Source organism: Tachyglossus aculeatus, chromosome X3 (assembly GCF_015852505.1).
Source record: "Tachyglossus aculeatus isolate mTacAcu1 chromosome X3, mTacAcu1.pri, whole genome shotgun sequence".
Lineage (NCBI taxonomy): Eukaryota > Metazoa > Chordata > Mammalia > Monotremata > Tachyglossidae > Tachyglossus > Tachyglossus aculeatus.
In genome coordinates, this window is record NC_052099.1 from 13,374,609 (window position 1) to 13,387,948 (window position 13,340).

The 13,340-nt window shown below is 43.8% G+C and overlaps 1 protein-coding gene across 1 annotated transcript in view; it reads left to right on the forward strand.

Annotated features, from left to right (window-relative positions):
* Positions 1 to 13,340, forward strand: part of SUSD1 (sushi domain containing 1) — a gene marked incomplete at its 5' end in the record, with an annotated part of 124,189 nt that overhangs the window by 47,560 nt on the left and 63,289 nt on the right. Inside the window, 2 exons of the mRNA XM_038770257.1 lie at positions 402 to 581; positions 11,193 to 11,287. Coding sequence (XP_038626185.1) covers positions 402 to 581; positions 11,193 to 11,287 — 275 coding nt within the window. The remainder of the gene's footprint in view (positions 1 to 401; positions 582 to 11,192; positions 11,288 to 13,340) is intronic.

Consider the following 13,340-nt stretch of genomic DNA (forward strand, 5'->3'; position numbering starts at 1 on the left):
CTAGTTCCACCCAAGTATAGTAGGCACTCATGAAATAATATCAATTGACTCGATTCATATTTCATGGGGGATGGGAAGAAAATCTTGGGGCCCAGTGGCAGAGGCTGTAGGTAAGAAAGTGTTTATTTGATTTGTAAAGGTGATAAAAACCCTGTAAAAACTATTATGCACTCTAGAGTAATTTGAAATACAGATCCGGCAATTAAGCATACAGCCAAGCTGGAAAACAGAAGAATGATTTGCTCCTAACATTTCAATTGTCTTCATAATTAGATACCAATCGATTAAGCTGTCAGTTTGGAAATGCAGGCTTGAGAAAACTGAGCTCACAATTTCTCTCTTTCCTCTCTTCCCCTCACCTGCTCTCCCTGAAAATAAGAGTGTTTGGTTTTCTGTTGCAGAGCTAAACTGTGGGGCTCCTCCTGTTATCCAGCATGCTGACCTGATGTGGAATCACAGTTCCAGTGTGGGAAGTGTGGTGCACTATGCCTGTCAAGATGGCTTTGAAAGCACTGGAGGGACGAATTCTTCACTTTGCACAGAGGAGGGTGTCTGGATGGAAAGCACTCTAGTATGTACAGGTGCGGACTATATTCCAGTCAGGGCTTCTGTGACCTCAGCTCACAGAAAATCCTGAAAAGCAAAGCCAACCTGAGCCTCATGTTCTGAGGGATGATGTTAGAGCTGACCCTGATACTCTTTTATTTGGAGCAAAAGCACGCTCTGCGTTCCCTGAAGTGGTCATAGAGCTGACCCTGATACTTCTTTAGTTGGAGCAAAAGCACGCTCTGTGTTCCCTGAAGTGGGCAAAGTCTTCTATGTGGCGATAGATAACAAAAAGCCTAAAACCTTTCCAGATTTATTGGGGGGTAAAACTGTTTTCCTATATTTTGGTAGGCTGCCTCATCTTAGAGGCGGGGCCGGATTAGGCGGAAAGTGAGTGAAACAACTGCTTCCAGGTACTGCATCAGACAGAGTGGCTGTGGTAGAAAATTTGAAAGCAGCCAGCTTCCCTCTGCCTGGGTCGGAATCAATCAAACACTGGAATTTATTGAGCGCTTACCCGTGTGCACAGTTGGAAGAAACATTCCCTGCCCATAGGGAGCTTAGTCTAGAGAGGGTAACAGACATTAAAAGAAATTCCAGATATGTACATAAGTGCTGTAGGGCACTTAAATATTATATTTCTATTAATGTCTATCTCCCCCTCTAGATTGTGAGCTCGTTGTGGACAGGGAAGGTGTCTCCCAACTCTCTTGTACTGTCCCAAGTGCTTAGTTTAGCGCTCTGCATACAGGAAGCCCTCAATAAATACAATTGTCTGTGTATGCCAAGTGCTTAAAAGGTATGGAATCATCTGGGAGCGAGGTGCAGTGACTCTGGAGCCAAAGAGGGAGGATCTGTGGTCTCCCCAGAGATTTTAAGTTCAGTTGGACTTGAGGACTTGGGAAGCAGCATGGCATAGTGGCTAGAACACAGGCCTGGGAGTTAGAAGGTCATGCGTTCCAATGCCCATTCCACCCCTTGTCTGCTGTATGGCCTTGGGCAAGTCATTTAACTTCTCTGGGTCTCAATTACTTCATCTGTAAAATGGGGATTAAGACTGTGAGCCGCATCCAGGACGGGGACTGTGTCCAACCCGATTTGCTTGTATCCACCCCAGCGCTTAGTACAGTACCTGGCACATAGTAAGCGCTTAACAAATACCATCATTACTTTTATTCCATAAAATGCTACCTTAGGGAAAGGGACTACTCCCTTTTCCCAAACCCCGGCTCCATCAAATATCCGAAGCGAGCCCCGATTAGAGAGCTGGGAATCCAAAGGTCAGGGTTTTAGTCTCAGCTTGTGCTCCTACCTCCGACTTCTTCAGCCTGGTCTTTGGAGCCCAGGCAGCTGCTCAGGTGGGAACAGAGATGACTGCTTCAGCCTCCTCTGGAATTTACTGGGATTCAGAGAGTAGTCATGCTCTGTGCTTAAGACCGGTGGATCTGCATGGGGGATAGTGACATATTAATTAGTTGATGCTTGTCAAGCGTTTTTGAAGCGCAAACATGTTTTGGAACTGCTAATTATAATGAACATCATCAGTGCCACCTTTAGCGAGGCTGGGACTCCAGCTGCAACTGTTTTCACTGGTTCCTTCCACATCTTGGATTTGAAGAAAGAAAGCCAGAGAAGGACTAATCTCACAGATTGTTATGATTATTCTGTAATGGTTCTTCTACAGACTCATTCCAGATTTTGTTAAATTTCATTTCAGCCAATTATTTGGGCAATTGTTCTGTAGTTCAAGCTTGGAGCAATGCATATTTTTCTCTGATGATGGTAGCTTCTGGATCTGTGTTTAGAATACTTCTTTCTGTGGATGCTTGCTCAGATTTCTACCCCTCTCCTCCCCCATCCTCTAAATTCTCTCTTGTCTGTTATCCTCTCCTCGCAGGCCTATCTCTCTTTTTCTGTACACTTTGTTATTTAGGGACAAACTAGATTGAATTGTTTATTCCAAATTTTCCACCACCGTGAGAGTGAAGGTGACGGTTGTCCCTTTTCATGGGTGCCAACTTTTCCAGGGGACTGCTCTTGTAGGGGGTGAGACAAAAAGACAGGAAATTGATGGTGCCAAAACCTGGGAGATAATAATAATTGTGGTATTTGTTGAGCACTTAATACCTGCTCAGTACTGTAGTAGATACAAAATAATCAGGCCAGTCACACGTTGGGCTCTCAGTCTGTCGGGGAGAGAGATCCAATCCCTATTTTACCTTTAAGGAAACTGAGGCCCAGAGAGGTTAAGTGGCTTGAAAAGGTCACCCAGCAGATCAAAGTAATTGTGGTATTTAAGTGCCTATTATGTGCCAGGCACTGTAGTAAGTGCTGTGGTACATCAATCAATCAATGGTATTTCTTGAGCACTTACTATGTGTAGCATACTGTACTAAGGGCTTGGGAGAGTACAGTACAGCAGAATTAACAGACACGATCCCTGCCCATAACAAATTTACAGTCTAAAGGGGGAGAAGATAATCAAGTTGGACACAATCCCTGTCTCACAAAGGGCTCAGTCAAAGAGAGAACAGGTATTGAATCCCCATCTTACAGATAAGGAAACTGAGGCACAGAGCAGTTAAGGTCACACAGTAGACAAGTGGTAGAACCTGGATTCGAACCCAGGTCTTCTGCCTCCCAAGCCTGGGCTCTTTCCACCAGGTCATACTGCTTCCAGATATTCAAAGGAGGGAGAGAGAAGAGAGAGACACCAGAGAGAGGCATTTACCTGGTCCACTTTCTGCTCTGACTCCACACTGGGTTTCTTTCTCAAGAATGGGGTGCTGGCAGCCAGTCCAGGCTGGGCCCTGGGCTGGAGAGGGAAAGGGTTAATAAATGCCTATGAAATTCGACAAAAACAATAATAAAATGAAAAAAGGCTTAGGCAAGTAGTACTAATATCAGCATAGCTGTTCCTTTGTAATCAAGTTTACGGTTTCCCACCCACCCTTTGACACTGGCACCTTCCACCTTGTCTTATCCTTAAACTCTCTCACCTACCAGCTTATAACTCATCCCCCAAATCTTGGTGGAAAAATACTATTATTTTTTCAGCTCCTACAATGGGGGACCCTAAAAATGCAGCTGCCAGAACGGTTGCTAGGAATAATAATAATAGTAATAATAACAATAACAGTATTTTTTGAGTGCTTACTGGGTGCCAGGCACTGTACTAAGTGCTGGGGTGGATTCAAGCAGATCGGGTTGGACACAGTTCCTGTCCCAGGTGGGGCTCACAGTTTCAATCCTCATTTTACAGATGAGGTAACTGAGGCACAGAGAAGTGAATTACCCAAGGTCTACTCGCAGCTAATCCCTGACTGATCTCTCACACCCTATACTATTTTCCTTCTGCATCACCTATGCATGTTGGTCTGTACCCCTAAGTACTGTGACACCTCATCCCCACCCCAACAGCACTTATGTCCATGTTGCTTCCCCTACTTGTAATTTATATTAATACCTAACTCCCCAGTTTGATTGTAAGTTCCTTGAGGGCAGAGATGGTGTCCACCAAGTCTGTTGCATTGTACTCTCCCAAGTGCTTACTATAGTACTCTGCACACAGTGAGCACTGAATATTACCACTGATTGATTGCTGCCAAGCTTCACTCAACTCAGGTCTCTAACAAGTCACGGGAGCTTATGACTCAGACAGTCAATTGTATTTATTGAGCACTTACTGTGTGCAGAGCATTGTACTAAGTGCTTGGGAGAGTACCATATAACAATATCACAGGCACGTTCCCTGCCGACAACGAGCTTACAGTGTAGAGGGGAGACAGACATTAATATAAATAAATGCAATTACAGATGCATATATAAGTGCCGTGGAGCTGGGATGGGGGTGAATAAAGGGAGCAAGTCAGGGCGACGCAGAAGGGAATGGAAGAAAAGGAAAAGAGGGCTTAGAGAAGACCTCTTGGAGGAAATGTGCCTTCAATAATGCTTTGAAGCCAGGGGAGAGTAATTATCTGTCGGATATGAAGAGGGAGGGCATTACAGGCCAGAGGCAAAACGTGGGTGAGCGATCAGCAGCGAGATAGACGAGATCGAGGCACAGTGAGAAGGTTAGCATTAGAGGAGTCAAGTGTTTGGGCTGGGTTGTAGTGAGGTGAGGTAGGAAGGAGCTGAGTGATTAGGTACTTGAAAGCCCATGGTAAGGAGTTTCTGTTTGATGTGGAGGTGGATAGGCAACCACCGGAGTTTCTTGAGGAGTGGAGAAACACGGCCTTTTTTATAGAAAAATGATCTGGGCCGCAGAGTGAAGTATGGACTGGACTGGCGAGAGACTGGAGGCAGGGAGGTCAGCAAGGAGACTGATAGAGTAATCTAGGCGGGATAGGATAAATGCTTGGATTAACAGGGTAGCAGATTGGATGGAGCGGAAAGCGTGGATTTTAGCGATGTTGTGAAGAAGGTTGAACTGACAGGTTGGATAACGCTTCCAGAAGTGGATAGTTGACAGTGTCAACTATAGGTATCACATGTATCTTCTATTATAACGTACTTTCCCAGGAGTTTAGTACAATGTGCTGCAGATAGTAAGTGTTCAATAAATATCATTGATAGACTGATTTTTGTCCCCATACTCAAAATGAAAAGTTGGCACCTACTATTTATTTTCTGCTAACTTTAAGATGAGTTCAATTACAAAGGCAATTAACTTGGTCTCTGTGCCATGTGGGAAGCTCTCTCGTGGAAGAGGAAAGGGACTGAGAGTCAGAGGACCTGGTTTCTACCACTTGCCTGCTGTGTGTCCCCTTCTTTTCTCCATCTACTCCCACTCCCTTGGAGAACTCATTTGCTCTATGTAGATGATTCCCAGTTCTGCATCTTCAGCCCTGAACTTTTCTTTCTCTGTAATCTCGCATTTCCTCCTGGATGTCCTGATGACACCTCAAACTTAACATGCTCAGAAAATAACCCCACATCTTCTCACCCAAGCCCTGTCATCCTTCCGCTGACTTTTCCATCACTCTAGACAACGTCACCACCCTCTGTCTCACAAGCCCATAACCGTGGCACTATCTTCAATTTATCGCTCTCATTGAACCCACATATTAGATTGGTCACCAAATCCTGTTGGTTCTACCTTCACAACATCACTAAAATCTGCCCTTTCCTGTCCATCCAAACTGCTACTATGTTGATCCAAGCATATATCCTATCCCACCTTGAGTTCTCCTTCAGCCTCCTTGTCTCCTGTCTCTCCCCACTCCATTCCATACTTCACTCTGACACCAAGTCATTTTTGTACAAAACCATTCAGTCCATCTCTCATCACTCCTGAAGAAAGTCCAGTGGTTGCCCATCCACCTCTTTATCGAACGGAAATTCCTCACCTCAATCACCTTGCCCCGCCTACCCTATTTTGCTGCTTTCCCACTACAACATAGCACACTAGCTTCACTCTTCTAATGCCAACCTTCTCAGTCTCAATCTTGTCTATTTCACTGCCAGCCCCTCTCCCGTGTCCTGCCTCTGGCCTGGAAGTCCCTCCCACTTCATATTCAACAGATGAGCACTCTCCCCATCCTAAAAGCCTTATTACAAAAACATTTCCTCCAAGAGGCTTCCCTAACTAAGCCCTCATTTCTTCTTCTCCCACCCCTTGCACTTGGATTTGTACCCTGTATTCACCCCACCCTCAGCCCCACAGCACTTATGTATCTATCCCTAATTTCTTTTAATATCTGTCTCACCCTCTAGACCGTAAGCTCGTTGTGGGCAGGGAAAGGGTCGACTAACCCTTTCTTACACCGTACTCTCCCAAGTGCTTAGTACAGTGCTCTGCACACAGTGAGCACTCAATAGATATGATTTATTGATTGATTGACCTTGGAAAAGCCCCTTAACTTCTCTTTGCCTCAGTTTCCTCATCTGTAAAATGGAGATTCAAGAACTGTTCTTCCTTGTACTTAGATTATGAGGCCCATGCGGGATGGGGACTGTGTCCAATCTGATTATTTTGTATCTTCTCCAGTACTCACTACAGTGCTTGGCACAGAATAATTGCTTAAAAAGCACCACAATTATTCTTCAGTGATACTAGTTTCCCCATCTTGCCTAGGAGCTAATTTATCTGAATTATTTTGTAAAAGACCACTTCAGACTGGTAACTCCAGACACCTGAATATTGGGTAACCGCTGTAGTCATCTGGGAAAATCCTGGCAGGGACTCTGGGTTTGGTAAGCCAGTTCCTCTTAGATCAAAGAGATGTGATTCACATTTGGTACGACTACTCCTGGCTTTCATTTAGAGGAGTTAATTTTGCTCTTTATGTTTATAACCTTAGTTAATAAGTATAAGATTGATGATTACTACACTGGCTTTCCTAACAGTAATACCTTGGCTGGAGCAGAGAGCACTCACCTTACCTGCTCTATCCAGCCACGTTGCATGATTAGCGCCTGTCTCTTAACAAGATAATGATGTCTACTGAAAGCTCTTTTAAGATGCTCTGCCACAACCGCTGCTGTACTGGTATAGCTGTCTCCATCACAGTCACTGCTTCATATCAAACAACATTTGAGCTGAAAAAAAAAGAAAGCATAAGGGATATACATATTTGTACTCCCACAGCTCTGCTTTCTTTTTGATAGTAAAACATAGATACAGTTGGTTCTTTAAGATAAGGGTCAGAGAAAATATTACTGACATCTTTCCATCACCCTAAATAAGTCCATAAACTGTCTTTGAATAAAACATGGATACAGTTGGTTCTTTAAGAGAAGGGTCAGAGAAAATATTACTGACATCTCTCCATCACCCTCTAGAAGTGCATAAACTGTTTTTGAAATGCTGTATTGTTTTCTGGAATTCTGGTTCTCGTTCTCGAGAATGAATGGCACAAACTTGTAGCAGATGGTATCTGCACTGTGTCATTTGCAGTTGTTACAGTGAAAAAGCAATAGGGGAGATGGGGAAGAAAATGCTAATGTTTGTTTTTCCTGAGGAAAGGAGTGAATCAAAATATTGTTGGCTGTTCATTTTAACCACTATTCGGAGGAGAAGCTAGATGAGGTGGCATATTCTTGTTTTTAAACAATGCTCAGTGAGGTAGGAGCGGAGCTCCAGGAGGATGAACTCCCTCTCTTTTAAAGTGAAATGGGAATTGAGATCATTTTGCTTCTAAACTTCTTTTTCTGAATTGGAGGAGCCTGGTAAATAGCCTGTTAGTGGCCTTAAGTGTGCGTGTTAGTGACATTCTCGCTGCTAGAATTTGCCCTGTGGCTTGTACTACCTCTCAGTAGTAGTAATAGCATGGGTTTGCGGGTCAGAGGACCTGGGTTCTAATTCCTGCTGTGCCACTTATCTGCTGTGTGACCTTGGGCAAGTCACTCCTGGGGAGTAGAGTTGTGTGGGGAGAAAATGAAATACTTTTCTGCTCATGATGGGCTCCAGTCAGTGGGAGGAGTTAGAAAAGTCATTTGAACTGTCCTGAACTGTCCTCAACGTGCCTGCGTTTACCTTCCTCATTCTTCCCTTGGGTGTATCGGAAGAGTTTCTGGAAAGAGCCTGGGCTTAGGAGTTAGGGGATGTGGGTTCCAATCCCGGCTCTGCCACTTGTCTGCTGTGTGACCTTGGGCAAGCCACTCAACTTCTCCGTACCTCAGTTACCTTATCTGTAAAACGGGGGTTAAGACTGTGAGCCTTTTGTGGGACAACCTGATTACCTTGTATCTACCCCAGAGTTTAAAACAGTGCTTGTCACATAGTAAGCGCTTAACAAATGCCATTGTTATTATTATTATTATTATTATTATTCACTTCTCTGTGTCTCAGTCCCCTTACCTGCAAAATGGGGATTCAATACCTGTTCTCCCTCCTACTTTGATTGTGGGACCTAATTATCTTGTATTTACCCCAGCACTTAATACAGCTCTTGACACATAGTAAACACTTAACAAATAGACTGTGAGCTCATTTTGGGCGGGGAGTGTCTGTTTGTTGTGGTATTGTACTCTTGTATTGTGTTGTACTCTCCCAAGTGCTTAATGCAGTGCTTTGCACACAGTAAGTGCTCAATAAATATTATTGAATGAAATATCTCAATTATTATTAGTAGTAATAACAATGGTAGTAGTAGCAGTAATAGTAGTATTAGTAGTAACAACATTTACCAGTACCTACTGGTACTGTGTACTTGTGTGGGGGAAAATACGAGATAGATCAGATATGGGGTTCACTTCTAAGAAAGGGAAGCCAGATACGTAGAGCAATAAGAATGTTTGACTAAAAACAATAAATTACAAATGAAACAGAACAATCTGAAATCTCCAACATCCTCCTTCTCTCTTCCCTCCAGCTCACTTTCTCTAGGTTTTCCAGAAGGCAGGAAGAGTTGCGGCTCAGATAATGGTGTAGCATTTATTACATGTTAAGAGTTCTGCAGAACATAAGTTTCAAAGTTGAAGGCAGAACTGACTCCACACAGACCCATTAATTTTATTTAAAAAAATTTGTGAGACCAAGTGCATCCCATACTGATTTCATAGAGGTCCTAGGACATGTGAAGACAAATTGCCTTGGGTTTCTGTTTTATCTCCCAGGAGATTATTATAGTGCTATGCACTCAGTAAGCTCCCAGTAAATATGATTATCATTACTATTGAATTGGCTAAAAAAGGGATGACCCATACAATATAGGGCTTATTGTTCCCTGCTCCCTTTGAGAATAGTGACAATAATGGTACTTTTTAGGCACTTACTATATGCCTCGCACTGTGCTATACTCTGGGGTAGATTTGTCTTAGGTCGTCGAGTCGTCCATAGCGACGCCATGGACGCATCTCTCCCAGAACGCCCCACTTCCATCAGCGATAGCTCTGGTAGTGTATCCATTAGAGTTTTCTTGGTAAAAATCCGAAAGTGGTTTACCATCGCCTCCTTCTGCACAGTAATCTTGAGTCTCCGCCCTCGACTCTCTCCCGTGCCGCTGCTGCCCAGCACAGGTGACTTTTGACGTGTAGCAGATGGCCTCCCACTCACTAGCCACTGCCCAAGGTAGTCATGGAATGGAGTGGACAGGCCTCTGCTTGCTGGGGTAGATAGAAGATTATCATATCAGACAAGGGGCTCACAGTGTAGCTTATACCCATTTTGCTGATGAGGAAACTGAGGACCAGTGAAGTTAAGTGAGTTGTCTAAGGTCACAGAGCAGGCCAGTGGCAGAACTGGGACTAGAATCCGAATCCCTTCTAGACTATTGCTTTTTTCGTGATTCTCACTACCCTTGTCTTTTATGCTGTTATTGTGTTTTTATTGTTTCATCTTTCCTTAAGTGTTAGATGCCAAATCTCTCTCCTCCCTTATTCTTAGACAGTGAGGCCCTGGAGGGACAGGGACCATGCTAATTCTCATCAGCAAATTTCCTTCCCGGTGTTTAGTGCTTTTCTTCCAGAAGGAGGTTAATAAATACTATTACTGTGGTTGCTATGTGAGTGAGTGAAAAAACTGACCAATTCTAGACAGTGCTCTTGTCCTCTCCACTCTATTCTCTGGGTTTGGTAGTCTGGTGCCTTCCGCCGGCAGGATATTAACTTTTATAGCTTAAAGGAGTGAAATTCTGCTTGTGCCTCAGTTACTCTTTAGTTGTTAGAGTTAATGTATTTATCAACAATGCCTATCAGGCCCCCAAAGGTGCTACTTAATAGCTTCCATCTCCAGGCACTAAATAGTACCTTGGTCAATCACTCAACAACTCTTTGGGAATAAGCTGGACACCACTGAAAATTTAGGCCTTGAGAGAATCTGACTCATCCAGCCCTGGATTACAGATTTTCTGCGTATGGAGTCCTGGAAAAAAAAAAAGCCAGGTGACGCAGAAAGAAAGGAGAATAGGGTGGAGAGATGAGAGGTTAGTCAGGGAAGGTGTCTTGAAGGAGATAGAATTTTAGTAGGGCTTTGAAGGTGGGGGAAGTGGTGGTCTGTAGGATATGAAGAGGGATGGAATTCCAGGCCAGGATGGATAAGGGGTCGGCGGTGAGATAGACAAGGGCTAAAAGGAATGTCTGAGTATTCCTGGTTGAGCATACTTATTTAGCTAGAGAGGCTATAAGTGTGGTGGTTTTGATTCCTGGAACAGAGTGATGTTATTACTGGGCTGACCACAGGCTCAGATTTCTGGAGGAAGAGGATTTTCAGTGTTGAAAAACTGGAAAAAAATCCTTGACTTCCCCCTACCTGTAATTTCTTTTAGTTTCTATCTCCCCTCTTAGATTGTTAGCTCCTTGAGGGGAGGGGTCATGCCTTTCAATTCTATTTGGACTCCTCCAAGCTTCTAGTACAGTGCTCTGCATGGCGTAAGTACCCAATAAATACTATTGATTGAATAATTTAGGTAATCGTCCATCTGCAGTGCAGTATCCCACAGCCTCCTGGCTTTCAGAAATGCCCAAACCAGAAAAGTATGGTGATTTGTCATCAGGTAGGCTGAGGAGAGGAAGTGAGTTTTACATGAATGACTCACATTAGGATGGATATTTCAGCCCCTGGCTCCATCAGATTTCCCTCATCATGAGTTTTCTGGACCAATAGTGTCATCCAGTGGCTTGCCGCAATAATCACAGTTTGGAATTCTCTCTTCTACTCCCAAGAGAGATCTTTTCTGACTAATTTGTCCTTTTTTAATCACCAGGGAAGGCCGCAATCAGTGATGTATCCGTGTTTAATTACACCTGTGTGAGATGGAGGAAAAGTACTAGAAGATCAGACAGGAAGGAGGTATATATGGTAAGTCTGATAACCCTTTTCCCCTCCCTCTGTGTGCAGAATGGTAGAATGTTAGAGCTTAAATCCAATTAAGGAAGGATTCTATCTCCTTTCATTGCACAATTTTACTGCTACTTAATATTTTTATGGTACTTAAATGCTTACTATGTGCCAGGCACTGTATTAAGCGCTGAGGTAGATACAGGATAATTACGTTAGATACAGTCCAGGTCCCACTTGGGACTCACAGCTTTAATCCCCATTTTACAGATGAGGTAACTGAGGCACAGTGAAGTGATTTGCCCAAGGTCACACAACAGACAAGTGGCAGAGCTAGGATTAGAACCCAGGTCTTCTGACTCTCAGGCCCCTGCTCTTTTTTTACTAGACTGCAATGCGTCTCATATTTTGAAAAATCAGGGTTTGTTCCCTTCTCAAATCTATTATTCAAACATGAGGTCAATTCAAGGTGAGTTGCGTGGTTGTTTTGCTTCTTTTAATTAGTAAAGTGTTTGTCCCTGAGAGCAGGTATTCCACACAGGCTGAGTTGAGCTGGAGGTCAGCATAGTGTGGGATTATTTTTATCATAGAAGAAAATTCAGCTCAGAGATCCTGAGGGTCACAAATCACTTAACTTTTTTTTAAGGGCAAATGTCTTTCAATATTTTGACTAAGCCCTCCTTTCCTCTTTTCTGACTCCCTTCTGCCTTGCCCTGACTTGCTCCTTCTAATCATCCCCCCCTCTCCCAGCCCCACAGCACTTATGTACATATCTGGAATTTAATTATTTATTTACATTATCTCCCCCTCTAGACTGTAAGTTCATTGCGGTCAGGGAATGTGTCTGTTTATTATTATATTGTACTCTCCCAAGTGCTGGGTACAGTGCTGTGCACACAGTAAGAGCTCAATAAGTACGATTGACTAACTACTCTTTGAGGGAGATTTAATAACGATGGTGTTTGTTAAGCACTTACTATGTGCAAAGCACTGTTCTAAGCGCTGAGGGGATACAAGGTGATCAGGTTGTCCCATGTGGGACTCACAGTCTTAATCCCCATTTTACAGATGAGGTAACTGAGGCACAGAGAAGTTAAGTGGCTTGCCCAAGGTCACACAGCTGACAAGTGGCGGAGGTGGGATTTGAACCCATGACCTCTGACTCCCAAGCCCGGGCTCTTTCCACTGAGCCAAGGGTGGCCTTAGAATGGAACTGCGACTTTCATTCATTCAATTGTATTTATTGAGCACTTACTGTGTGCAGAGCACTGTACTAAGCACTTGGGAAGTACAAGTTGGCAACACATAGAGACGGTCCCTGCCCACAACGGGCAACTTGTGTCTGTGAGAATCTTTGGAGGAACTTTTCAGCAGCCTCTGAAGCTACTGTAGTTGTAGTAATAGGAATAGTATTTATTGAGCACTTATTGGATAATAATAATAATAATGGCATTTATTAAGTGCTTACTATGTGCAAAGCACTGTTATAAGTGCTCGGGAGGTTACAAGGTGATCAGGTTGTCCCTCGGGGGGCTCACAGTCTTAATCCCCATTTTACAGATGAGGTAACTGAGGCACAGAGAAGTTAAGTGACTCGCCCAAAGTCACACAGCTGGCAATTGGCAGAGCCAGGATTTGAACCCATGATCTCTGACTCCAAAGCCCGTGCTCTTTCCACTGAGCCATGCTGCTTCTCTTAGCCACGCTGCTTCTCTACAGTGCAGAGCATTGTACTAAGCACTGGGAGAGAATATACAAGTAGGAATAAGGTATAGTCCCTGTTCCTTGGTGGGGGCTCCCAATCTAAAAATGGAAAGGGGGAGAGGGAAATGCCAACAGATACAGCTATTGTTGGACTAGGAATGATCTGAGAGTCCCTCTTCTCCTGTTTCCTGGGATCTCATTGTTTTCCCCAACAATAAGATAAGAGTTTTCATGCGGATTCATCAGTGGAAATGCAGTAACTTCTGGGCCAGGTTTGGGTGGCAACTGATAGGTGAATTGCAAAGGGGTGACATTGCTAAGGACACCCCCGGTATCTACCCTGGAACAGTGTTTGGTACATTGCGGTGCT